This window comes from Lissotriton vulgaris, chromosome 1_1, assembly GCF_964263255.1.
Source record: "Lissotriton vulgaris chromosome 1_1, aLisVul1.2, whole genome shotgun sequence".
Classification (NCBI taxonomy): Eukaryota; Metazoa; Chordata; class Amphibia; order Caudata; family Salamandridae; genus Lissotriton; species Lissotriton vulgaris.
In genome coordinates this window covers 872,577,011-872,604,722 of record NC_141685.1, presented here as the reverse complement: position 1 = coordinate 872,604,722, position 27,712 = coordinate 872,577,011, and the positions used below count along the sequence as shown (strand labels likewise).

General features: G+C 45.4%; 1 protein-coding gene across 1 annotated transcript; it reads right to left on the bottom strand.

Annotated features, from left to right (window-relative positions):
- Positions 1–6,825: 6,825 nt before the first annotated feature.
- Positions 6,826–8,429, bottom strand: LOC147748049 (uncharacterized). The gene is made up of 2 exons (XM_086927015.1): positions 7,801–8,429; positions 6,826–7,038 (listed from the first exon to the last, which is right to left on the bottom strand). The coding sequence occupies exons 1-2, from the start codon at positions 8,245–8,247 to the stop codon at positions 6,826–6,828; spliced, it is 660 nt and encodes a 219-aa protein (XP_086783141.1). The 5' UTR covers positions 8,248–8,429.
- Between the last annotated feature and the right edge of the window lie 19,283 nt (positions 8,430–27,712).

Here is a 27,712-nt window from a genome sequence, read left to right as displayed (position 1 = left end):
ATATTTTTTTCGCACCAGGGAGATAGGGCCTCCTTTGCTGACTTGCGGCATACCTTTGCAGAACTGCTATGCTCTGAATTCCGCAAGCTAACCTGCCCCAAATATCTGCGACTGCTTCTACTCTCTACACCATGATACATCCAAGACACACAAGCTTTTTATGTTTTGTGGCCAACTGGGTGAGATGGAGAATCTGGGAGGGGGGATGTGAGGGGGGCTGGGTGGTTGTTCTCCTTTTATGATGTGTTACATTGCACTGCAACTATCTTTGGCCCAAAATCTGGGCTACATGTTGCCTTGCATCTTGTTTTGTCCTATAAACAATAAAATGATTTTAAACTTAAACCTAAAAATAAAACAATAGCTTCTTTTAATTCAGAGAATACACCTTCAGCAATCAGTACGAGTACTGATAAGCGAGTACACCGGTCGTGGTCCCGCCACTCTGAGGTTCCAAATTCAGTACTCGGAGTACAGATTGGAAAACTTATCATATATTTGGACATTACGCAGAGGAGTTTATTTACCTAAGATACTGGGTCCATCACCAGGCTATCGTTATAGACGATCACCATTATTTACTTACCAGCCGGGACGGAATTACAACCGGCGGAGAGGAGCTCATTATTATCTTTTCAGTATTGCCTGAAGCCCTGAAGAAGTCGTGGGGTACTTTCCCAGACGAAACACCCAATGACTGGGCAACTGTTCGGATTATAGAAGAACAATACAATTACAACTGCACTGTTTCTTTCTTTGCATAATATATGTACTCTTGAATTCTGTGAAGATTACGTACTATGTCGCAATAAGCACTGTAATTTTAGCATGTGCACAGGCTTGCGGTAATCATATGTTGATCTCAGGGTCTATCTTTTGGGGGGATTAAGGGTTCTCCCTCACCTGTTCGCACTGCCCCACTTCCATCACACTTACTCCAACGCATACTTGGTTGGCGCCATTTCTGCCACACCTAAGAAATCCACCCCTTTGTGTTTCCTTTTCATCACTAGCCTGTTAGAAGGCACAGGCTGCTGGAGATGCATGCGTGCAGAGTCATTCCTTGTGTGCCCAACGTTAGGTCTCCTGCTGGTTTTGGTTGTCATTGAGCCCAAAAAGAGCTACTGAAGGAAGCCAAGTGGTGCAGCGGACAGGGCAGCTGACTTTGGAGCCCAGAGCTCACGGTTTGATCCCCGGCTCTGGTGGCCGATCAGCTCAGCACCATGTGACTCTGGGCAATGGTTCACTTAATTTCCACAATGGCCCCTAGCGCCTTCAGACCCGTAAGGGTGAGTAGTTTGCGCTTTACAAATACTGGATTTAGATTTATTTAGCCAAAAGTTCAGCTTTTTTCCATTCAGAGGACAAGCAAAAGAGGAGGATGGGAGCTGCCAGACAGGACACCTCAGGCAGAATGTGGTGTCCCAACTTGGACTCTCTCAGCAGTAAAAGAGTTGCCTATTGCTGGCTGGAAGGGAGCAGCTGCAGCAAACGAGGGGTCATTCACAATGTAGCTTCAGAAGCACATTTAGCTACAGATGCAAATGCACCCTCCTGCCATTAAAGAGCCCTGACTGTGACTGACAACCATGCTGGAGGTCCTGTATTGGGAATACACCTTTGGTGTTCATTTCTTCCATCAAGCCTATTTCAAAGGGCTCACTTGCAGACAGATTAGTGGACAGAGGCATAAAGAGAGTAGGACTTGACCAAAATCGAACAGTTTGTTAAAGCAATAGACCAGAGATTGCAGCACGCTGCTACTTGCTCCCAAGTCTCTACACATTCCACCAAATTGCATTTTGGTAAAAATACCATGAAATGGTAGTGTCCTTCGCCCCCTAGGGAAAATACAGTCCAGCTTATTTTTTTAACCCACACTTACTGGCAGCATTTAGAATGATTCTAAATACTGCCATTCCTGCAAAAAAGTGAGCTGCAGATCTAGTTCAAAAAGTGACTAACCAAGAACACAAAATGGGATTAAAAACATGTTTCCTGGTTTAACAGTTTCCAACTAGCCCACTAGACCACAACTAGGGTGATAGAGACTCTGACGGCAGGCCAAGCGACTACTCTTGCCAAGGAAATGCAACTGTGCTATGGCCTTTGCCCAGATTTGTGAAGTGTGTAGTGGTCCTTCACGGCACTCAATCAAGAGATTCAAAGTGTGCTGGACTGGTCAGTTCTCTAAATTTAATTGGCACACAGTTCTACAAGTGTAATGTTTTTAACTGATGGACATGTCGTTTCCTCTGGTGTTACTGATGATATGATTGCAAAATGAGCTAATATTACCCCAGATGAAAGACAACAGTCTATAATGCACTGGGGTCTTGAAGCATACATTGGAGTTCAACTTTTTAATGGATCTGGAATGAATATCACTCAGCAGGCATACAATGCAAATTTTTAATGTCCTCACTCTAGAACTGTTTGAAAAGTAAACACATTTCACAAACCTATCAGCATGATATTTGGTTAAGTGAAAGATTAAATGGGACGTAAAATGTCTTTTTGCATCATACATCAGTATGAATTGGGACTTTATTTTTGGATGACATGCAAGTACATTGTGCAGGTTGAAAATACAGTGCCAATATCCAGCATATATAGGTGAGATTGTAAAGCTGAGATCTGATGTCAAGTTTCTTAGTTATACAACTGAAACTTTGCCAGAGGACCCTGTCTAGTTCTGTTGTCTGCCCACATTGTTAGGAGTCCTGTCGAGGTTTTCTTTATGTAACTCACTCACTGTATTGCACCTGCTTCTAAGCTCCCCCAATATTTTCATATTAAAGAAAAACATGAGTGGATTGCAAGATGTTTGTTGGGTGCTGTGACATTAGGTGGTTAATGGCAGTATCCATGGTGGATACTGGTATATCCAACATTGGTGTTTTTGGGTTAAGACTGTATATTCCATTTCGAATTTACAAGTTATTAATTTTGTAAAAATGGCTATAGGGGGTAGCCAAGGTTTGCGGTAAAGACACTCAAATACTTATAAAACACGAATCATACTCCAAAGGCTCAATGTCGGACACATTTTTAACTTTTAAATGAGCTAATTTAGAGGATGGAGCTATATAATGAAACCACAGAAATGCACCTGTTCTCCAACAAACGTCATATTGTCTGTTCGCATGCAAAGTGTCTTGTGGAGTGATAATGGAAAGTTTGCCACCCTACCATTCACGTAAATGATAAACAAGCATTCCCAATGCAATAGGTCTTGTATTACTGATAGTTTGAGGGATTGCTCATACTTTCAGTAATGCAAGACCCAGTACATTGCAAATGCTTGCGTAGTGAGCCAGGAACCAGCATTGTCTATCTCAGTGCAGTCCGCAAGCTGCTCCTAGAGGTCCCTAGTGAGCAAGGCACCAGCACTGCATGTCCCGATTCAGTACTGCAAGCAGCTCCCAGAGGTCCCTAATGAGCAAAGCTCCAGCTGCTTGTCGAGGTGCAGTACTGCAAGCTGCTCCTAGAGGTCCCTAGTGAGCAAGGCACCAGCACTGCATGTCTAGGTGCAGTACAGCAAGCTGCTCCTAGAGGTCTCTAGTGAGCAAGGCACTAGCACTGCTTGTCTAGCTGCAGTACCACAAGCTGCTCCTAGAGGTCCCCAGTGAGCACCATAAACGTTTGGTTACATATGGTCCTGCACCCTGCAGAAGATATGGTAAATCCACCCTAGCCATAATGCATTGCATGCAAGACACTACCATAAGTACATTCAAATAGCTAAGTCCATATATACAATTAGTAGCTTTGAAATGTGACAAAATAATTATTATATTCATTTCAGATTAGGTTGGACTCTATGCAGAGCTGATGAAGTGAAACCTACATGCTGCTCCTAGAGGTCCTTAGTGAGCAAGGCACCGGCACTGCTTGTCTAGGTGCAGTACCGCAAACTGCTCATTGAGGTCCCTAGTGAGCAAGCCACCTGCTCTGCATGTCTAGGTACAGTACCGCAAGCTGCTCCTAAAGGACCCCAGTGAGCAAGGCACTAGCACTGCATGTCTAGGTGCAGTACCGCAAGCTGCTCCTAGAGGTCCCTAGTGAGCAAGGCACCAGCACTGCTTGTCTAGGTGCAGTACTGCAAGCTGCTCCTAGAGGTCCCTTGTGAGCATCATAAACGTTTGGTCACATATGGTATTGCACCCTGCAGAAGATATGGTGAATCCACCCTACCCATAATGCATTGCATGCAAGACAGTTCCACAAGTACATTCAAGTAACTATGTCCATGTGGACAGTTAGTAGCTTTGAAATGTGACAAAAGAATTATTAGATTCATTCTGGATTAGGTTGTACTCTAAGTGGAGCTGATGAAGGGAAATTTATAGAAAGTCTAATATAAATGTAAGATGTGCTAGCGAGTAAAGTAACCACTGCCAACCTAGTTTAGGACCAAGTGATTGTCCTGTCTGAAGGCCTTTAAGAAAATAGTGCCTTGAGGCTGTAATTAAAGCCTAGGGTGTAAAAACACATGTAACAGGGAGTGTCCTCATGGGAGGTTACAAGAGGAAAGAAGGCGGTACTAAGGAGGGACTACTAAGCCTATAGACTAATGAAAACCCACTATTTACAAAGGACAGGAACAGGAGCCAATTAAAAGGATGGGCGGAAAGTAGGCAGAGCTTTATGCCCATATCCTGAATACAGCATGTCTCGAAGAGACAGCACAAACGCTGCCTAGGCGAGACCTAAAAAACGTCCTGTGCTTGGTACAAATGTAGCATTAATAACAAAACACTGAAATAGTGTACTACCAGTAAACACTGTAGAAGGAAACAAAAAAAGAAAATTAAACATTTGGATTTTAAAAATGGCTTTTGAAAGCATGGTACTGTCAAGGCTACCCTCTGGCTGAGTTGGAGCCCTAAGGGTAGTAGTGACTGCATAGCGGTCTACTGCTGACCCCCATTTGAATCCAAATCATTTGTGTGAATGCCGGCCTATAGAATGGTGCATACTGGGGCTGTGCAGAGTAGCAAATGGCCGAAGAAAAGAGTAAAATGGGCTGGTTTAAAAGGAAGGATGGACCTGTGGTAGAGAGCTTAGTTAGTACCCTAGTCATACTTTGCCTGTGGTTTTGCAGCAGACATGGTCCCATTATACGATCTGTGCAGGGTGAGTCTCTTCGTACAATAAATGACATTGATTACCAGGGTAATAAAGTATTGTGTGGTGGGGCGATTGGCGCCTACATCTCCGCAACGCTGCAGCACCAAAGCATGTCGTAGTTGGTTGGTGGCAGGCATCGCCTGCTTGTTCGGTTTCTTATCGTTCCTGGAGCCGCTTGCTTCATGCCGGAGCTAGGCAAGGCCTTTGGACATATCTAGTTTGCATCCTCTATCAAGCTATATTGCGGCCGCCATGTTTAACGGGCCAAGGTACCATCACTTCCGGCGCCAGGCATTAGACTACCAATTTTTTTTTGTTTTTAACAACGTTACAGCCTGTAGTTACCGCAGTCCTTCTCATGCTTTTGTGTAAGATGTGGGTTTTACATGTTAAAGGTAAATGTCAGCTCAGAGCAGGAAGAGACTCGCCAACAATCTTCTAAAAACTGTGCAGTGTTATAAAATGCAAGTCTTGCAGCTGCTCATGAAGTTACTTTCATATTGTTAAAGAATTTAAGGCTAACCACGGTGATCTGGCACGTAATTTATATTTCATGAAGTTATCTGCGTCATAGGCCACACGACTGTGATGTCATTTCTGGTGATGTCACCAGTAAGCTAATTAGCGGTTTTGGAACCTGAAACATTGTTCCTTTGTGTTCATAACTGTTGGAGAGCACACAACACTAGTCAACTGGCACTTTTTTCTAGGGACATATGGACCCCTCTCACTGGACATCTCCTCCAGCCTCCCCTCCATTTAACTCTTGTCTCCAGTGGTGTTGGGACAATTTTCAGCGTGGGGGGACTGCCATCAATGTTACATCGCCAAAGTCATGGGTATGATGGAAATCCAAGTGTCGCACTAAGAACAAGTGTAGCAAATGAGCTGGCCCATTCAGCAGGAGACAGGTATGGGTGTGGTATTTAGCTAGTGGTGCATTTTAGAGCACTTTGTCACATCTAAATTACTAAGGCATGGTGTGGTAGGACACTGATATTTTCAGACTGTACATTTTCCATTGAAATGGCCACAAAATGTGCACTGTCATGCAGTATTTCTTATAAAACTATATAGCTCACAAACGATAATGTGTGGGAATCAGGTTTCAGAAATATTTGTCATATGAGCATCACCAAGTAAAAAGCCTTTATTTGTTTTGATCGTATTATAATCTTTATTTCCATCACAATTCAGAATTGCACAAAAGTGTGCTTCATTTATACTTTCATAACTGCAAATATTTTGAATAATTTATGTCAGAAAAAAAGTTGACATCCTCCAGCCTTTCCTTCTACAGCCCCTGGACTCCAGCAAGATTGCCTCATAGTTCACTTTACAAAATCCTCTCACATTGCAGTCAGAGAAGGAAAAGCAAACAAAAATCTCCATATTAAAAAAACATAAAGAGCGATTAATCTGAAGACATAGCCTGACATTTGACCTCTGTCTTTGAATGCACAGAAAGTGTGAAAAGACAGAAACAAAATGTAAAGGCACTTTTATTGCTCACTCACCTTCTGAAGCATTCTTAATTTGGGGGTGCTGCAGCACCCCCTGCATTCCTACTTCCAGCGCCTATGGTTGTCTCCCTCAGGTGTACTTCCTCAGCTCTCTGTCAGGCAACCATTGACTTTGTTCAAGAGTGGTCAGGAAGTCTAGACTCAAAGTAGCCAATGCCCAGTTTTCTTTTCAAGCGGGGGCCAAGATCTGTATCTCCACTTCCTCCGTCACCTCCAGCTCATACCCGTCTGCGTCCAAGCTGGTCTCGCAGCCTTCCTTAGCGCAGGCTGGGCAGCAGCAACACAGCAGCCTTAAGCAAATGGGGTCTGAGGTCTCTGAGCATCGCCAGGTTAGGAGTAGGCCAATGATGATTAGCAGACCAATGGCAACGATGGCGGCCATCTGAAAGAAAAGACAGACTTGAGTGCCACAGACAGGGGAATGCGATGGGCGAGTCAATGTGCTAGCATGCTAGCATGCTTCAATATACGCAATGCCTCCCTCTGTCGACAAGTCACAATGACTTGTATCCTCGCACACTACGTGCATTCCTAGGGAAGAATGAGCCAGGATTTTCAGGGTAAAAATGTGGACATCTCGCCCTTTTAATCAAGTTTATTTTAGGAAATGGAATGTTAAGTTTAACTGGGATATCAGGCACTACAGAAAGCTCCTGTATGTCCGCCTCTGCCTGACAAGAGTACTTATAGGCGTCTAAGTTTAGGCGCAGGAGAGGGAGAAGCGGGGGATGCTGGTGGCTGGTGGGAGAGGGTACTTGAAAGTTATGAAGAGGATGTCAAGGGGGGTTGCAGTGTGGTTGTTCACAGCCAGTTTGGAGTTAGCGCTAGGGCTGGGGCTTAGAAGTTTAGACTGTGGTAAGTATAAGAGATCGCAAATAAGGCACAAGTATGGTTTGTGATAGGAACTAGAATGAGGGTATCGTTTAGAGACTAGAGGCTGGAGCTATGAATGCTCTTAGCTCTTGGGGCTGTGGTTGAGGAGGGGGCAGAGACCATGGCTGGAGTGTGGGCAGAGGTTAGGACCGAGGCTGGTTTGACATGGGATAGGGCTCAATGGTCCTGGTATCCTCATTCATGTCATTTAGATCTGGGGAGAGTTAGCATTAAGGGTGGGGTCAGGATTATGGTCTCTGCTGCTTCTCACCTGGATGTAAGTATAATAGGGTGAGTAGAGAGCTGGATTTTGCGTATCTGGTTTTGCTGTGGGGTCCTCGAATAACAGAGAGTCCAGTATGCACTCGTCGTAGCGCCCATCCCGGAGCAGGAAGAGTACCCACACCGTGGGCAGGATGCAGGCTCTGAAGAAGGGCAAGAAGCATGAACTGAAACATGTCGATTGGCGGGAGTTCATGCCATACTGGCAAGAGGCGCCGGAGCCACACGTCACCCGCAAGCCCAGCATGAACCACACCAGGGCTGGCATGAGAAAGTACAAAAGGCTGTAGGTGACTCCGAGGACCTGACCTTCTGGGCACCGGAACTCCTCTCCCAGAAGTTGCTCCACCTCGAAGAGCACCACACTCAGCATTGACAGGCTCAGCATGCCCTTGTTCAGCTTGAATGTTCGCCTTTTGATGCGCTTTGGAACCATCCCGTTTCAGGGGATTCGAACTGTCGCTGTGGGAGGGTCCTGGTTTGTACGAACACTGGACGGCTTTAATTTCCAGCAGAACGAGCTAGTCTGCATTGCACTGCCAATGGTGGTGAACATAGTAGCAGCAGAAAGTTGCAAAATATAACATGGCAGATCAGCGAAGGTACAAGCCGCTGCAACCCTTGGACAATGGCTACCACCAGTTTCTATCTCAGGAGAAGGCCATCAATGTGTCTTCCCAAGAGCTGAAGAAAGTGAGAGCTGTGCTGCCTCCTCTTATGGGCACAAGAGCAAGTGCTACGTTCAGTCTGCAAGAGTGAACACCACAGGAACTAGTTAGACGAGCCAACAAACCTCATTCCATGCCTCGGGGCATTTCTACCGATAGGGAGTCCTCAGCCCTCAAGGCTGAACTGGTGGCTGTCACCAAGAACAAAGGAGGCGATGAAACGTTTAAGAGTGTACTGCCTTCGCCTGAATGCTGTTCTAGTGCTTTAAAACGGTCACAAAACAACATACAAGAACGTGCAGTAGTTCAAAACATTATACAGCTAAATAAAACATAACAAATTAGTGACAAACAACTGAAAACTAATCCACAACATAAGAAAACTGTAAACAAACAAAAGAGATAAAACACACAAACAATTAAAAGGATGATAATTAGTAACATAAAAGACACCAAGTAGTTACAAACATACAGCACACAAAAATATACAGCTAATGAGATTAAAAAAAGAACAAATAAAGAAAACGATGTACAATGTATTTAGGGAAAATTAACAACTCAGAGATAACATAATGGACATTAAATCTGAAACATACAAACAGCATTAAAAAGTGAACCAACCTTAACGAATAACTCATATAAGCAGTATGACAAATCATATGCAACACAACAAACAACATATCCATAGTGGATAAAAAAAGTATCTGAGAATATACCTGCTAATGCAGCTGCAGCCTCTGACCCAAAGAGAGGCGGGTCTTTCTTAGCCCTTAAACTCCAGCCCAGCCATCTGTAAAGTATCTGCTGTGAAAATGTAAAATATGTATTCAAACGTATTTGCGATTCTTTAAACAAATTAACATACACTGCTGCAGATTCAAATAGAAGCCAAAATGGAACAAGTTGCTCCTACTAACATTCAACATGAATCCCCTTTCCATGTCATCATGAAAAAGAATCCATGCCATGTTATCTTGATTTAAATCTCATATGGGCCCTCTAGACAGACAGTGCCAAAGAAACCTCTAAGCCAGCCTGTACACAAGAAACTGCTCCAATAAACATCTCATCAAACTACCTCTCTCACACTTCAAATGAGGCACTCACAGAGTAAAGCACGCGCAGGTAGACACAAAAAGAGGCAGAAAGCCAGTAGTGGACACATGTCCATCGCAGAAACATCGTAAAAGTAAAACACACAGAAGTAAACCTACATTACTGTTATATAACCTGTCCATACACTGACAAATAGTGCACCTGCCACAAAACTGCAACATTGAATTCACACCAGACACACCATGATAAACAAGGGGATGGATTTCTGAAGCACGCGCAGCTGATTCCCTGCAGTGCTATGGTGTGTGTGTGTCGAATCGGATTTATGAAGCACGCGCAGCTGATTCCCTGCAGTGCTATGGTGTGTGTGTGTCGAATCTAAAAAAGGTGCAACCAAAATGCTCTCAAGGCCCTTTGCAGGGCCTGACTAGCCGTAGCGGGCAGCAGGCGTTTCTCCAGTGGGCTGCCAGGGTGGGGCCCAGTTTTTGGAGCCCTGGGGGGCTGTTTTTGTTACTGGGGCGGTTTTGCAGCATAGCTGCAAATCGGCCTTCTGAAACAAATGCGTCAGTGGTGACATAGGAGTGATGCTTTCCACTAGCAACCCCCAGGGGCCGGCCTTGCTGTTTGCCAGGGCTGGTTTCAGTTCCCAGTCCAGCCCTGGCTATCTGTAGTGAGACCGCAAAAATTTAAATGAAACCAGCTGCTGCTGACCAATGAAAACAAAAGAAATGAGAGTGACAATGAAGCCAACCGATGGTAAGTAATGGACAGGATCAAAGCCCTTTTTTAGGTCTCGGCTATAACGCGCTGAAAGCGAATTCTCGCCAGAGAACTATTGTCGGCGTCTCAGCAGTCTGAGACGCCGAAGTGAGACAAGACCTGGCCGCGCGCAGCGTTTCCCCATAGGATAACGTTGTGCGCGCGGCCAAGTCTTGTATCCAGAGCATGCGAATGCAGCCCGGATCACGACGCGCGCCTGCTGGTATGCAAGGGGAGTCTGCATACCAGTGCGCGGCGCTGATAACACACACATGGCTGCCCCTTCAAGCAGGCTTCTTTTCTTCATCCGCCGCCTACGCTGGTAACGTTAAGCCCATATTACATTGTGTATCAGAAAACCTACATGTCCTTGCATCTTCTATAATCTGTTATCCTCAAGCATGGCGTCTACGCAGTGACAACTTAGCAAATGCAATTACAATACTTTGAAGTTAGTTAAAAAAGTAAATGTATGTACCGGTAAACAAGCATCGGTGTCTCAATTTGAACCGTTCATTGTCCACGTGCCTAACGCGACCTTGAGGGTACATCAAAGAGCAAACGTTCTTTTATTGACTCGCTGCCACAGGGTTTGCTCGACAGAACCTCCTGAGGGGAGCGTGCATAGGTGGCAGCTGTTTTACTTTGATCTGCCGAGCGGCACGTTTCCCATGTGATCACATTTGTTTATTTTTGAGATTGCTCAAAAGTGTAGCGTGTCCTTCTACCCTTTTTTTATCTTTTATTTTTTATTTGTATACCATCTTACTTTTCGGCGGAAAAATTAGGGTTTTCTACTTAACGAGCTGTACACATTTGCGTAACATTGCAAATTCACCAAGTTTCACCAATGGCAATTGACTAATGCACAATTTTAATATATAAACCGGCACTATTGGCACTGATGCCCATTTGGCCTGAATGCCCTGTTCACAAAGGTCTGTATGTCACTCTAAATTATGTGTAAATGCCATAATACAACCAGCACGTGCTGTTTCCACCTATCTCATTCGCTCAGCCCCCGTTCCTTGGAGCACAACACTGCCCCCTAGAGGTGAATGCGTCCACCGCCTGCCAAACCCGGCATTATTGTGAAATAATCACCAATTTTTGCTTTTTGATAAAGAAGTTTGTGCATAATTGTTTGTTTAACTGTATAGACGTTATTTGTATAGTAGTTGTAAATAGATGTCATTGTGTCTTGTACATTGTTGTAAAGTGTTCTTCTCGCCCTTTAAAATAGTTAAATTTTGAAAATAAGTTCAAAAAGGGCTAAATAAATTTACCCTTACAAACAAATGATTCATTTTTTGTTTGTGGTCTCAAAATGTTTAGAGACTAAATATCTGAGAGGGCCAGCAACTTCTTTTTCCTTGAAACCCGGCAATACAGCATTGTGAGAGCTTTTCTTTCTATACAATGATACCATTTGTCAGACAAAAATGTACAGTGTTTTTTCTAAAGCCATCATGAATAAACCAGTGCTGCGGTTCCTCTGGGGGGCAGCCAGGCTGGTTAAATGAATCAAAAAGCCCTCGGAGATGGTGTGCCCCCCTCAGTCCATCAGCTCCTGGACAATTATTCAAGGCCCAGCTCCAGGGAAAACAGATGGTGAGTGCGCGTTAGTGATGCGGATTTGGTCGCGAGCGCGCGCCGCCGCCCCCGGCCACGAGCAGCCAGCCCATGAAATGCTCCACACAAGAGCGCGTTTGGGCAGGGGCGCCATTTGCAAGCAGATGCCGGCAATTTTCAGAGCCAGCTAAGGCGTCCATAAAAGGAAGGAAGGCAAATATTCTCACACAGAAGTAACATTTACACAAATCCTTGTTTGGGCTCAGGCAAAGTGGCGCAGGAGTTGAACTTTTTGGAGTGCTGAATTAAACTGTTCTTTCGTGGGTTTGGCACCGTGCAATGGAGACGGACACAGACACCACCACTCCCATGCACACACGGACACCACCACTCCCATGCACACACAGACAACACCACTGCCATACACACACGGACACCACCACTCCCATGCACACACGGACACCACCACTCCCATGCACACATGGACACCACCACTCCCATGCACACACGGACACCCCCTCTGCCATGCTCACACGGACACCACCTCTGCCATACACACACGGACACCACCACTCCCATGCACACACAGACACCACCACTCCCATGCACACACGGATACCACCACTCCCATACACACACGGACACCACCACTGCCATACACACACGGATACCACCACTGCCATACACACACGGATACCACCACTGCCATACACACACGGATACCACCACTGCCATACACACACGGATACCACCACTGCCATGCACACACAGACACCACCACTGCCGTACACACACGGACACCCCCTCTGCCATGCTCACACGGACAACCCCTCTGCCATGCTCACACGGACACCACCTCTGCCATACACACACGGACACCACCACTCCCATGCACACACAGACACCACCACTGCCGTACACACACGGACACCACCACTGCCGTGCACACACGGACACCACCACTGCCATGCACACACGGACACCACCACTGCCATGCACACACGGACACCACCACTGCCATGCACACAAGGACACCACCACTCCCATGCACACACGGATACCACCACTCCCATGCACACACGGACACCACCCGTGCTTAATTTGTAAAAAAAAAAAAGTGTCAGGGCTTTCATTTGTAAAAAATTAAGTGAAAGTGCACTCGTCAGGAGGCTACTGTAGTTAGCCATACACATTACGCGACTTTGAGCTATTGGCATTGTAAATGACAATGACTTTTATTTATGTTTTGGTTTTTAAAACATAAATAAAAGACCTTGTCATTTACAATGTGAAGACCTTAAAGTCGCGTTCATTTACAATGCTAATAGCTCTAACTTTTGCAATGCCGAGACCGTTGCATTGTAAATGCTTGTTTTAAGTCGAGCATTCGAGACCTCTAGTATATACTTTAGTATATACTTATATGTGTATGTACTTTGTGGGCTCTCGTGATCAGCCCTAGGACTTGTCAGCTTCCGCTTAGAGACTTTTTTTCTGTTCAACTGCCTCTATTTAACTGTCTTGGTAGAAAACGACAAGTAGAGGTCAGTAACATACCAAAATTGCTTTCTACTGAGGGACTTAATTTTATTTATTTTTATTTCAACTGCCTCTATTTAACTTTCTTGATAGAAAACGACCAGCAGAGGTCAGTAAAATACCAGAATCACTTTAGCATTCTCTAGATTCCAGTCCATATAAATTGTCTTCTACGAGCACCTGTAGACAATAATATTTTTTAAAAATCGTGTATGTTCAGTGATATGACTACTGAAGGCCCTGATTTTATATTTAAACAGAGGTTTAGACTATACCATTTCGAGCTGAAAGGCAATATTTCTCTCTGTGTGTTCCCATACCCGGCGTCAGTGGCGGCTCGCAGAGGGAGTGCTGCAGGGGGGTGAGGCGGTGAGCGGGAGGGGCAGGGTGGGGAGGGTAGTGGACTCCGACATACGGCGGAACGGAGTAAACTAAGTAAATTAATAAATAAAACAATTAACCTTGCACGCGCTGCATCGCCGAGTTGGTGATGCAGCGCGGACATGGTAAATTGTTTTATTTCTTTATTTACTTAGTTTACTCCGTGAGACGTGAGTCCCGGGCTGAAGACGGCTGATAGCCAGAAACCAGTCCTAGGATGCTTGATTTCGGTCCAGGAAATACATGGCTTGGCAGTTCGGGCTGGACTGTTCCCATGAGGCACAGCGTCAAGGCTGATTTGCATATGGGCATGTCTGAATTGGGGTGGTGTGGAGTGCAAAAAAACGATGGATTTAGGCCCAGATCTCGGAACTGGGGTGAATGTATGACATTGTTCTGCATTCTGTCCATCAACTGTTGTTTTTGCATTTGTCGCCCCGAGTGGGACGGGTATGCTCAGACGTGAGTCCCAAGCTCTCAACACCACTGGAGTCAAACTATCCTGGCTGAAGACGGCTGATAGCCAGAACCCGGTCCTAGGATGCATGATTTCGGTCCAGGAAAGACATGACTTGGCAGTTCGGGCTGGACTGTTCCCATGAGGCACAGGGTCAAGGCGGATTTGCATATGGCCATGTCTGAACTAGGGTGGTTTGGAGTGCAAAAAAACGATGGATTTAGGCCCAGATCTTTGTACTGGGGTGAATGCATGACATTGTCCTGCATTCTGTCCATCAACTGTTGTTTTTGCATTCGTCACCCCCGAGTGAGACGGGTATGCTCAGACGTGAGTCCCGTGCTCTCCACACCACTGGAGTCAAGCTATCCTGGCTGAATATGGCTGATAGCCAGAAACCGGTCCTAGGATGCTTGATTCCGGTCCAGGAAAGACATGGCTTGGCAGTTCGGGCTGGACTGTTCCCATGAGACACAGGGTCAAGGCTGATTTGCATATGGCCATGTCTGAACTGGGGTGGTGTGGAGTGCAAAAAAACGATGGATTTAGGCCCAGATCTCTGTACTGGGGTGAATGTATGACATTGTTCTCCATTCTGTCCATCAACTGTTGTTTTTGCATTTGTCACCCCGAGTGGGATTGGTATGCTCAGACGGCTCGGAATCTCAGTTTTTCCAGATTAGTAGTTTGATACCACTAAAGTGTCTATCTTTCAATTTGGCGCAATCTTTTGTTCAATTATTCCTTAACGGCCACTCTTGCACCCGTCAGCGATATTTCCATCTGATCTTTCAAACAATAAGTGGAGGTTCGGCTGTATTTTTCAGATTAAAAAAGACAGTGTAACACTTGCTCCACGTAGCGTTGGGTTAATTAGTAATCCCCAGTCACGACCGCCAGCGGTCTGCTGATATTCACAAGAGCTCCTCGTCAGGGCACGCGCATCATATGTTTGAAACGTATGATGCGCGTGCCCTGACGAGGAGCTCTTGTGAACAAAAGATTGCGCCAAATTGAAAGATAGCCACTTTAGTGGTATCAAACTACTAATCCGGAAAAACTGAGATTCCGAGCGGTCTCTGAATGAGATGTTTTATATTTAATGTGGGATTCAATCATTATATCCTGAAGAAGGTGTTGGCTCCTAAACATTGTGCCCACCAAAACGCGTCAATGCTCCTTTTGAGTTGAAGTACTTTAAGTTCTGGTGACAACAACTCTGATTGAATAATTAGTTAGATATCAGAGTGTGATTTCAAGTGTTGCTATTGTACTTACCTCATGCTAATAGGATCCATCTTTTCCTTAAGCTCTGTTTCCCACTTGTGATATTTAATTGTATATTGTAATGAGATTTTATTGTGTATAACTTGTGGATATTTTTAATTGTGTCTGATGAGAAGAAATGATAAGCTTTTTTAACAAACTTACCTGAATAAACTGTCTTATTTTAATACATTTTTCCTTTTTGCTTCTGTTTGAATGAGTTGTGGTGGTTAGAAATTGTTTCTATGATATAAGGTTGCACCAAAAAGGGAATCTTTTTTTGACATGTGCTCTGCCAAGCTGCCAAGGGGGTGAGTAGAGGTTATCTTGGGTGTGTAACTCCCTTACCCTGACTAGAGTGGTGGGTTCTGCCTGGCTTAGGTGCATACCCTAGCCAACCAAAAACCCAATTTCTAACAAACATTATTGTTTTGATGTCTTAGTAAAAGCAGAGAAAATAAGTATTTAGTTAGAAAGCAGAATTTTAGAAAAACACCCTTTACTTTGATGATACAAAAAAACGTTTTATTTGTAGAAGGGAATAGTTGATGAAGATATTCCTTGCAAAGGACCGATAACAATGGACTTTAATTAGTATTTAGAATGTTCAGGTTTGTTTACCTTTCATGACCACCAGAATAGTAATAAAGCTCAGCAGAATAGTTAGGAGCTTTCTTTATAATGATGATACCTGCTTTTCACACTCACTAATTAACTATTTTCTTTGGGTTACAGGTCCCTGTTAAATGTGGGTGTTCTACTATTGTACTCTGTGTAATAAAAGCAGTAAAACATTAAATATTGTGATTTTATTTTGACAGTGTTCACATTGCCTTGTTGCAGCTTCTGGGCTCTCACAGATGATGCGAAAGGAGTTATTTAAGTATACTGACTCTATGAAGCATATACTGCACGGGAAAAGAAGTCTTAGGCCTGTTCCCTTCAGTCTGTCTCTACAGTAATGGGTATAAGGATGGCATTTCAAAAGGAGGAAGGAGCGGGAGGTGGTGAGTGGACAGCTGTATGTGTCTGATCAAGAGATAAAGAAAAATCTATTTTGTAGTTGCTATACAAGATAGTTTTGAACTAACATGTCCAGAAGCCATAGAAGGGGCTTCTTTGTGGTTCCATTGTGTTTCTCTTTTCAGGTTCATCAATTGCTCTGAGGATTAGCACAGCTGGTTATTTTCGGATTTGTATTTGCCTGTTTCGTAAATTACCTTAATATTTGGAGGGAAATCAGAGGTAAATGTAATATTTTCCATTTTAGGTCTCGCCCGAGAGAGCGCATGTGCTATCACTTGCAAGACATTTAGTTAACTAAAAGGGGTCTTGGGACCCACCCATTGCTTACCATTTATTGGTTTCCTTGTCACTGTTATTTGCTGGCTCCTGTTTGGACTGCGCATGCCATTTTCACTTTCTCTTTGTTTGCTTCCCTCTTCTGGGGAGCATGGGCCAAGTACTGATTGCTTCTTTTCAATTAGTGTCCTTCCACCTTTCATGCTTGAAATGATTCACTTTGTTTCCTTCTTCATGTCATCGTTATAGCTGTTTGTTCCCCTGTCCACCCTCCCAGGCAGTGCTTGCCCCCCTCTTCCTGGCTTTGTTGCTTACCCGTCGTTGTTTCTTTTCCCTTCCGCATTGTTTCATACCCCTTACCCATTCCTCATCCTGCATTGTTGCTTGCCCAGCTGTGGCCCGGGCAGGTAAGAGCGGTGGGCTGGGTTGGGGGGGGGGGGAGAGGGGGGATTTGACAGATGACCACGAGGGAAAATTAAATACTTAATGTTCCCTCATCATCATCCGTCGAAATCCCACTCACCCTGACCCATTGCTCTTACCTGCATGGGCCGCTGCTGTGCAAGCCTTTCACAACTTCTTGTTTTTTCTCTGTCTTTCCTCTCCTGTTGTTTTTGCCTGTGACACCCACCACCAGCTTTGTCCAATCCATTGTTGCTTGTCCTGTACCATTCTGTTGCTTGCCCGCCCAATCTGCACCCTTTTTAGCCACTGAAGAAAACAATGACAAAGCCAAATTGCTCTTGCATATGCAAAAGCTATTTGGATTTATCAATGTGTTTTTTTAGCCAAGTTGTATAGCAAGACAGCTGCTGTGCAGAATGGTTGAAAGTAAAATGTATATTTTTTTAACGCGCTACAATGTGGCCCAAATCGACCCAATCACATTGGTTTTTTTTTGGGGGGTGCACATGGCTAAAAAAACACTGACAACGCCAATTGTTCTTGCTTGGGCACGACCTATTGGCTTTCCAATGCTTGCTATTTACTGGGGATCATATTATCCTCTCTGCATTTCCCCTTTCTCTAACCCTTTACCCATAACATTTACCTTCAGGGGCATAATAAAACTTGAGGGGCCGCCCTGCGTTGCAATTGGTTGGACCACTTCACACTGAGAGCGACTTTTAGGGTCACATTGACAGGAAGTTGAGGGGGGTGCACTGTGGTGGGTGTGGGGTCCTATATTTCCCCCTTTAAGTGTTAGACCTTCCCTTAATACTTATTTATCCTTTCTCTTTTAACCTTGATTCTTCCCTTAAACTATATCCTTTAATGTTAATATTTATCTGTTCCATTCACAACATTTTTTCTCCCATGTTTTTATTGTCCTGTTTTTCTACCTAAAACGTCTGCATGTGGCTGACAGACTTTCAGAGAAACTATTGCAAATGCCAATCTTTACTGCAGTGGCTTACATTTCAAATGCTTGAGTGATAAACTCTCTACTAATGACCTTTAAGTACATTGGCACACACAATGATTTTGTTTAAAGGAAAGAGGTTTCCCTTGTGCAAATGTACTTTATATTGCCAAGTTAAAACTCCATTAACTCTGTCATGCCCGGACAGCGGGCACTAGGACCCAAGGGGTCAAGGATGTGGGGAGGGGACACTGGACACCACATCCGGTCATGGGGCAGGGGAGGGGACATTCGACGAGACGAGGCGCAGGGGTAGGAAGCAAAGCGAGCTGTGCCCGTGTAATAAAGAAACACACTTGAGACCAAGCAACGCTGTCGAGTGATCTTTGGGGAACAACCAGAACACTACAACTGGCGATGAGGGTTAAAAGAAACACATGTGCATCGCCTACCTCGCAACTTTGGAACCAGAAGCCCACCCTGGATCGCGGCGTGTGAAGAAAGAAGGATCGCAGCAAAGCCAGGAGCCCACCCTGGTTCGCGCCTCCGTGGAAAGCAACGACGCGGGAGCCCACCCCAACCGCTGCAGAAGAACGATCCAAGTGCCCGGTAAGCGCCGAGCGTGAGCGCAAGATTTAAAGAAAATTGGCGTGCGCTCTCGCGAGAGTCTCGGCGGCCATTTTGGAGACAGGCAGAAAGAGCCAATCAGAGCGTGAGGACAACGAGCAGCCATCTTGAAACCAGGCAACGCTTGAATTGGTCCCGAAGTCTCGCGAGGGACTTGGCGGCCATTTTGAAGTCAGGCGAAAGGGCCTATAGGAAAGCAGAAAGGGCCGGTGGCCATTTTGAAACCAGGCAAAGTCGAAAACAATTGAAAGAAAGCCAGAAAGAGCACCAAAAGACCAAAAAGTGCCGGGAAGAGCACCACAAGGGTGAAAAACAAGCCCAAGCAAAGAAAATAAGGACAATAAGAACAAGAAAACACAAAAATAAAGGGACACAAAGAGATGCCAAAAAGGAGACAATAAACAGAAATGAAATACAAAGTGGGGCATAAATAGTGACAGCAGAAAGAAAGCACAAGAAGTGACCAAGAACACAGAAATAAGAAATGGCAGAGACAAGGAGCGAAAGGCAGAGCGCCCAATATCGCAGACCTCTCCCATTTAACCTATCAGAGCCACAAGTGGGGATAAGATGGGAGCGATGGGTCAAGAGATTTGAGAGATACATGGAGGCCACTGATGTAATAGAGGCCAAGCAACTAGGTCTGTTCCTCAACTTAGTGGGTGACGAAGTAGATGACCTACTGGTGACCCTACCAGAAAATGAGATATCAACGTACAAAGACCTAATAAAGTGCTTGACAAACAAATTTGACCCGCAAGGAAACATCGATTTCGAGCGATATACTTTCACCATAGCATTCCAACACACCGATGAGTCACTAGATGATTTTGCGACGAGACTAAGGAAGCTAGTAACCCACTGCGAGTTCGATAAATATGACAACGAACAAGCAATTCGTCTACGCATCATTGAAGGGTGTCGGGACACAGAGTTCTGCACAAGGATTCTGAAGGAACCGATATCACTAGAGAACATCCTATCATTAGCAAGGGTGGAAGCAAGAGCGGCAATACAAGCAAAGGAAATGGAGCGAGGAAAAGAATGACGAGCCGAACAGGCACACCGCATGACAGAAAACAGCCGCACCAACAACTGGAAGAAAGGAAAAAATGGCCAAGCTACAAGAAAACAACCAGAATCATCATGCTACAGATGCGGACTAGAATTTCCACATAGAGGCGTGTGCCCAGCGTTTGGCCACACCTGCAGGAAATGTAACAGGAGCAATCACTTTGCCTGTGTTTGCCAAGGGCTGCAGTTTAGAAGGGAAAGAGGAAGACCGGGAAGACTGCGGATGACGACAAGCAGATACGTCAGGCATGTCGAGACAGGAAACAGAAGCTCTTCAATAGAGTCGGTGGATGAAGAAGAAGAAGAAAAGGTAGAGCGACTGTACCTCATGTCAGATGCTGCTGTCATGTCCACAGATGAAGACACAACTGAAGAAAGCACCCGCCTCGTAGACAAAAGCACCATAAAGAAGACAGAGTCTGTGACCATTGATGTAGGACCACACAGAGCACGGTTCGTGCTCGACAGCGGTGCCACTTGCAACATCATGTGTGCGTCGGAATATGAAAGGCTGGAAGTGAAACCAGCGCTGAAACCGTCGAAAGTTGAGGTGTTCACATGGGGGTCAAAAAGGCCCGTGACCAACCTGGGAAAATTCACAGAGAACCTAATATACAAAAGTCAAACGACAAAAGAAGAGATTCATGTACTGAGAGGTGACATTCCAGCACTGTGCCTGTTGAGCAACGTTACAGCCCAAGTGATGGGCCTACTCGAGATGACGTATAACATGTCGGAAAAAAAGAGCATCCTAAAGGAATATCCTAAACTACTGAAAGGACTGGGGAAACTAAAGGGGCGCCAAATAACGCTGCACATCGACGAAGCGATAAAGCCGGTAGCTCAACACCACCGGCGAGTGCCAATACACCTGCAACCGCAAGTAGAAGAAGAGATTGAGGCGCTGCTCAAACAGGACATTATAGTACCAGCCGAAAGGCCGACGCCCTGGGTGTCGCCAATAGTGGCCGTACCAAAGAAAAACACGTCCAAAATTCGCATCTGTGTTGACATGAGAGTACCAAACTCATCTCGACGACATGATCAGCTGCCTAACAGGCACCAGAAGATTCTCCAAACTAGACTTGTGCAAAGGATATCATCAGCTAGAGCTTGATCCTTAGTCAAGATATATAACAACATTCTCCACGCACCTTGGTCTGTTACGCTACAAGCGTCTGAGTTTTGGAATCTCCTCAGCCGCCGAAATATTTCAAGAGACAATAAGACAAGTGATAAGGCCAGTAAAGAATAGCCTGAACTACAGCGACGACATCCTAGTGTTCGGCAAGTCGGATGAGGAACACGACAAGGCGCTGGGAGAAGTGTGCTCTCAACTAGAGCAGGCAGGGCTCACGTTAAACGAAGACAAATGTGAACTGGGGCGAGATGAACTAGTATTCTTCTGACACATTTTTTCCAAAAAAGGAATGCAGCTAGATCGCAGCAAGGTGGACACACTGGAGAAAGCCAGGCAGCCAAGCGATGTGGCAGAAGTAAGATCATTCCTTGGTGTTGCCAGCTACTGTGCAAGGTATATCAAAGACTTTGCCACAGTAAGCGCACCGTTGAGAGAACTGGCAAAACAAGGACAGAGCTTTGCATGGACAGAGGAATGCAGCAAAGCTTTTGAAGAGATCAGAAAAGCAGTGACTACAGTATATCATCTAGCGTACTTTGATCCGCGACTGTGCACTGAATTGACAATGGATGCAAGCCCGGTGGGGTTGGGAGCAATACTGGTGCAACACAGACCAGGAAAGGACTCACCAAGATGTGTGGTGGCATACAGAAGTAAGAGTCTCTCTGACATTGAGTGAGCCTACTCTCAACCGGAAAAAGAGAGTCTAGCAGTTGTGTGGGCCTGCGAACATTATCACATGTTCACATATAGGAAACCATTCACGATAATAACAGACCACCAAGCACTCATAACAATCTATGGAAACCCCAACGGAAAGATACCACCCCGGACAGAGAGGTGGGGAATAAGACTAATGGATTACAATTTCAAAATAATACACAAGCCTGGAAATGAAAACAACCCGGCTGACTACATGTCCAGACATCATTTGCTACACGCAACTGAGGCCATGACAATGGCGGAGGAATACCTGAACTTCATACTGAAACACAACACGCCGGCCTCAAAACAATGGCAGAGCTGGAACATGAGACGAAGCGGGATCCCACCATGCGAACTACACAGAAAGTGACAAGACAGCAAAGGTGGAGACACATCAACAACAACAGCATCGTGGATGAAGGAGTAATGAAGGAGGAACTGTTGGCATTCAAGAAGATCCACGAAGAGCTCTCAGAGACCGAAAATGGCATCATGATGAGAGGAACGAGAATAGTGATGCCCCGAACGCTGAGGAAGCAAACGATAGAACTTGCGCACAAGTCACACAGAGGAATAGTCGCAACTAAGAAAATGTTACGAGAAAAAGTGTGGTTCCCGGGTCTGGACAGCATGGTCGAGGCGACTGCCATGCGTCGTCACGTCTGCCAAGTGACTGGGCCGCTGCCCAAGCCAGAGCCACTTCAGATGTCTCAACTACCAAAAGCGGTGTGGACTGAACTGGCGGCAGATTTCTATGGACCACTGGAGACAGGAAATTACCTGTTGGTAATAATAGATGAATTCTCCCGTTTTCCAATTGTCAGGTAAGTAGCGTCAACTTCAGCAAATGCGACATTACCAGTCATGGATGACGTGTTTGCTGCATGGGGCTCGCCCCAAACACTAAAGACTGACAATGGCCCGTCGTTCTTGGGAGAAGAGTTCAGAAAATTCATGGAATACCGGGGAATCAGACATCGGAAAATAACGCCTCTGTGGCCACAAGCGAATGGAATGACGGAAAGGTTCATGGGGACTACAGGAACACCCCTCACAGCTCTACAGGCCACTGCCCAGCCGAACTCGGCCTGGGATGCTCGAGCAGGACCAGGCTACCACAGATAGAAGCAACGACTAGTGTAGAGCGAAGCACCATAGCAGTCATAGATGAAGAGGCAAAAGCAAAGATGAAGGCCTACGCAGATCAAAGGAGGCACGCTACCAAAACAAAACTAAAGGAAGGAGACACAGTGGTAGTGAGGCAACGACAACAGAGGAAGTCAGACAGTGCATTATCGAAAGACCCACTGACTGTGATGGAAGTGAAAGGGCCAATGATAACGGCGGCAGTCGGGCGGTATCACATCACAAGGAACAGCTCGCATTTCAAAGAACTGAGAATGAAAGAAGAAGAACTGCCGGCACCAACGCTAGAGGCAGTGAAGGAGGAAGAAAATGTACAAGATGACAGAGAAACGAGACAGAGAAGAACATGCAAGAAACCACAGAGACTGATTGAAGAGATGTAATGTGACAAGGGTCTGTGAGGATCTCTCTCTCTCTCTCTCTCTCTCTCTCTCTCTGTCTCTCTCTCTCTCTCTCAGCACTCACCAGTAGTGACCGCAGGCAGCATCACAGAAAATATTGTTTGTAACAAAGAGGAGATGTCATGCCTGGACAGCGGGCACTAGGACCCAAGGGATCATGGATGTTGGGAGGGGACACCGGACACCACACCCTTTCAAGGGGCAGGGGAGGGGACATTCGACGAGGCGCAGGGGTAGGAAGCAAGGCGAGCTGTGCCCGTGTAATAAAGTAACACACTTGAGACCAAGCAACAGTGTCGCGTGATCTTTGGGGAACAACCGGAACACTACAAACTCCTCATCCGCTTTCTCATTCCAGTCATTACTCTGAAGAGACTCTGGGGCAGATTTGCTATTTTTTCATGTAGGGAACTGCAGCAGCCGCAAATGCTGTGCTGCGCTACATGAAAAGGAGAGAGGAGGAGAGCGCCCTATTTACTAAAATAAGGCACTCTCCTCCCCTCTCACTCGCGCTGGCGCTGAAATCAGCAGCGGTGCGCCATGGAGACAACTTTGTGCCATGGTGCAAAGGTGTCTCCGCGAGTCTAGCTTACGTTTTGTGCTGGAAGGAATCCTTCCAGTACAAAATACTATGCACTGACTCACTTTAACTATTTTCCCACTTTGTATGTGTGCTGTAGAGTGCAGCTCACATGCAGTCAGAAAAAGGATGGAGAAATTAAAGCATTTCTCCTTCCTTGCACCTACTTGAAAAGGGCGCAGTTTCCTCACGCTAAACCCAATCTACTTTATTTAGTAAATTGGGTTTAGCGTGATAAACCTTGGGTGGGTACATGGGAACGCCCATGCTCCACCCTTGGTAGGCTCCCATGGCACAAAGTACTCACTGCTTCGCATTACTTTTCTGTAATTTCCAGCGCTACACAAGTTTAGAGCTGGAAAGTAAATTGGGAAATAAGATTTTGTGCCGATATGCAATACTTTTGTGATGCAAACAAAGCACAAAATCTTAGTAAATATCCCCCTCTGTCTTTGCAAACAGATCTTTTTCCCTTTCAGAATGATAAAGGGTTGGCCCACCCTCTCAATAAAGGGAACCACCCATCTTCAGCATATCTTCCGTTGTTTGTCGGTTTTTTGGGCACCCATCGTTGGATATCATTCCACCTAGAGTTTATTGATGACATTTGTTTCTACATAGTTAGATTTTTGCACACAAGTTTTTCTTTTCTAGGTACATAATTCTATTTACCCACATTTCAATTACTGACCTTGAGTCCGATATTTGAGCTAAAGTGTCATGTTATTTCACATAAGTGCAAATTTCAGATGCAGTCAGAAATTGAGACACGGAGATTGAGCCATTCATTTAGAGGAAAATGCTCAATAAGGCTGATAGTATAGACTGTGGTGCAGTGTAAGTTAATATATTATCGATATTTCAATGTTTTCAGCTGTCAAGGTATCCTACCTTTGGGTTAAACAGTGGCGGCTCATCTTTCTGAGAGCTGGGGCTATACCCTCTTTAGATTCTGACATAAATAAATTGAACTTTTCTCAATTTTGCAAAAAATAAACCAAATGCAATTGAAAAGAATGAGCTGGGTGCAGCAATAAAAAAGCCCTCACCTTCAGTCGCACTCTGTTCCTTACTCAGGCCTAGGCGCAACCATGTCATTCAGGCTTTCTGCATCAGTCATTATTTCTCTGAGCTCACAAGCTCACAGCCCTGGGGCAAGAGGACATCAGCTCGGCAAAATCATTGCATCCTGGGCCAAGCTCCACCCCCTTATACCGTGAATGCAAAGTTAGCAATTTAGGCTAAAGCCAGGTGGCGCAGAGTGCTTCACGTCAATCAGGGACTAAACCCTACCCTTTCGCGCATTGCCGCTGGGTAGGGATGGTGTCTACAAGCCTCACTTACCTGGTGAGGATTTGTGATAGGGCGGGGTTGGAGGCTAGAGGTGGCAAGCTGAGCAAGATAGTGCACAGTTTATCATCGCCAATTGTGTGCAAATTCCACTTTTCTACTTCCCAGGCTGCACAGCACTTACAGTGCTCTACCCTGACCCGACAGCTGCTTTAGAGAAGGCTAGGGTGTACAACTGGCATGGGTGCAAATTCTGGACGGTGAGTGTAAAAATGAAGGGCAAAGGGTCAAAATTCAGGACAGAAGGTCGAAATTCAGGACAAAACTTTTGGACAAAAGTTAGGTTTTACACACACATTAGAGGTCACGCAATAATATATAAGTAAATAGACAACCAACATAAGTACAAGCCAAAATAAGTTTATTAGGTTGTGACAATTGTGCCCTTTTTCAGGCAGCTTTGAGCAACTGTGCAGGTCTTTTTGTGGTATTTCGTATGGTCATGATCTATTTGTATGGTTACTGCACTGGGTTGTCCAGTCTGATATTTTGTTTACAGTTCATGGTCCTGAGCAGGCATGTTTGGTGAGAGAAGTGCCCTCGAAGATCTGCTCGGATGGACTTTGTTAGTAGCATCCCATTTCGGAGTGCCACTGTGAGATGTAAAGTAGCAGGCATAGAATGCAGCTAATTGGGACCTGCCATGCTGGACTAGAATGCAGGCCACTGAGTGGCCAGCTTTATGTGCCAGATCGCTTCAGGTATTCCATGTCTGCTCAGCTGGTGATGACTGGTTATGGCTTTGGTACAGTACTGAGAGTTGGATAAGACCAATAGAGGACAGGTTTCGTGTGAGGGTAAGAGCATTAAGCAGGAAAACAGTTATTAGCCATCCTGCATGAGCTATAATTGGCGACACACTGCTGAGTTTTATGATATTCTTGTGGGCCAGAACGATTAGATAGGGGTTTCCATTACCGTATAATGCCCTAGATAGCAATATATCAGCCCTCCTTATTTTACCTGTTTATGATAAATCAGCCCATTCATTATGCTGATTGGGCTGTTTCATTTGCATGAGCTGTAAACTGCAGATTCTCACTGACCACAGAAGTATACTACAAACTAGAAACTGTATACTGTGTTGAGACTTTATTGTAGGTCAGAAGGGGACACTGTCTTTTACATACAAAACATTTTCTTTTGAAATGGAAGCACAATGCCAACATGCAGTTTTACTGATAAAATGATATAGTGCACACATAATGATGTGTGAAAATGTGGTTTCCAGCACACTTCCGAATTACAAACAAGTGTCCATTTGTAGTTTCCTAACTGCTATGTTTTGAGACGTTTGCACAATTCATTGACTCCGCAGCCAACCACACAAAGGTACTCTTCAAAATAGTCAAAGAATTACCCAACCCGACAGCCATGGAGAACACCATCCACCACTTCCTAGAATTCTGCGACACCCTCCCAGACTACTTCCACAGCTTGATCCCCAACATCTACAACAATTTCAACATTCAACTCGCCACCATCAACCCAGATGACCTCAACCAACCAGTGAACACCAGCCAAACCGTCACCGCTTACCGCTCTGAGCACCTCTACCATCATGTATTCCATCCACTCTGCTGCCCCCTCCACCTCTACAACCTCGCAACGAACCCACTCAGCATGCATCTCACCAGGATTCTCAATACCTCCATCTGCACAGCAACCTTCCCGTACAGATGGAAACACGCAGACCTCAGATCCCTGCTAAAGAAAGCCTCTGTTGACCCCAACAATCTAAAAAATTATCAAACTGTCTCCCTGCTACCCTACCTGGTCAAAGTTATTGAGAAAGCCATCAACTGAAAGCTCCCCGAATTCCTGGAACAAAACCACTTACCGGACACCTCTCAATAACGATTCCATGATAACCACAGCACTGAGACCGTGCTGATTGCCACCACAGACAACGTCTGAGCACTCCTTGACCGTGGAGAAACTGTGGCCCTGATCCTCCTCGACCTCTATGCAGCGTTCTACACAGCCTCCCACAACACCCTCATCAACCAACTCTACAACATAGGCATACAGCAAGGTGCCCTCAAGTGGATCACTTCCTTCCTTACAGGATGCACACACAGCATTTAACTGCCTCGCTTCACCCCCGCACCCAAAGACATCATATGCGGCATGCCACAAGGATCATCCCCCAGCCCCACCCTGTTCAACACCAACATGACACTCCTCACTGATGTCATCAAATCTCACGGACTCAACATAATCTCCTACGCAGATGACACTCAACTGATCCTCTCATTCACTGAGGACCCCTGTAACACAAAAAACAACTTCTGCAATGCCATGACCAACGTAGCCAAATGGATGAGAGACAACTCCTTCCAACTCAATTCCGACACAACTGAAGTACTAATCTTTGGGAAGAACACGTCCACATGGGACCACAGCTGGTGGCCTGCAGAAACCAGACCCATGCTCACACTGACCAACCATGCATGCAACCATTGCACCATCCTCGACAGCCAACTAATCATGAAGCGACAAGTCAAAGCAGTC

Excerpts from the sequence above, each read along its gene's own strand:
- LOC147748049 (XM_086927015.1), bottom strand. The coding sequence starts at position 8,247 with ATGGTTCCAAAGCGCATCAAAAGGCGAACATTCAAGCTGAACAAGGGC. Across the intron at positions 7,039-7,800 it reads CCTATTATACTTACATCCAG|ATGGCCGCCATCGTTGCCAT; the intron begins GTGAGAAGCAGC and ends CTTTTCTTTCAG.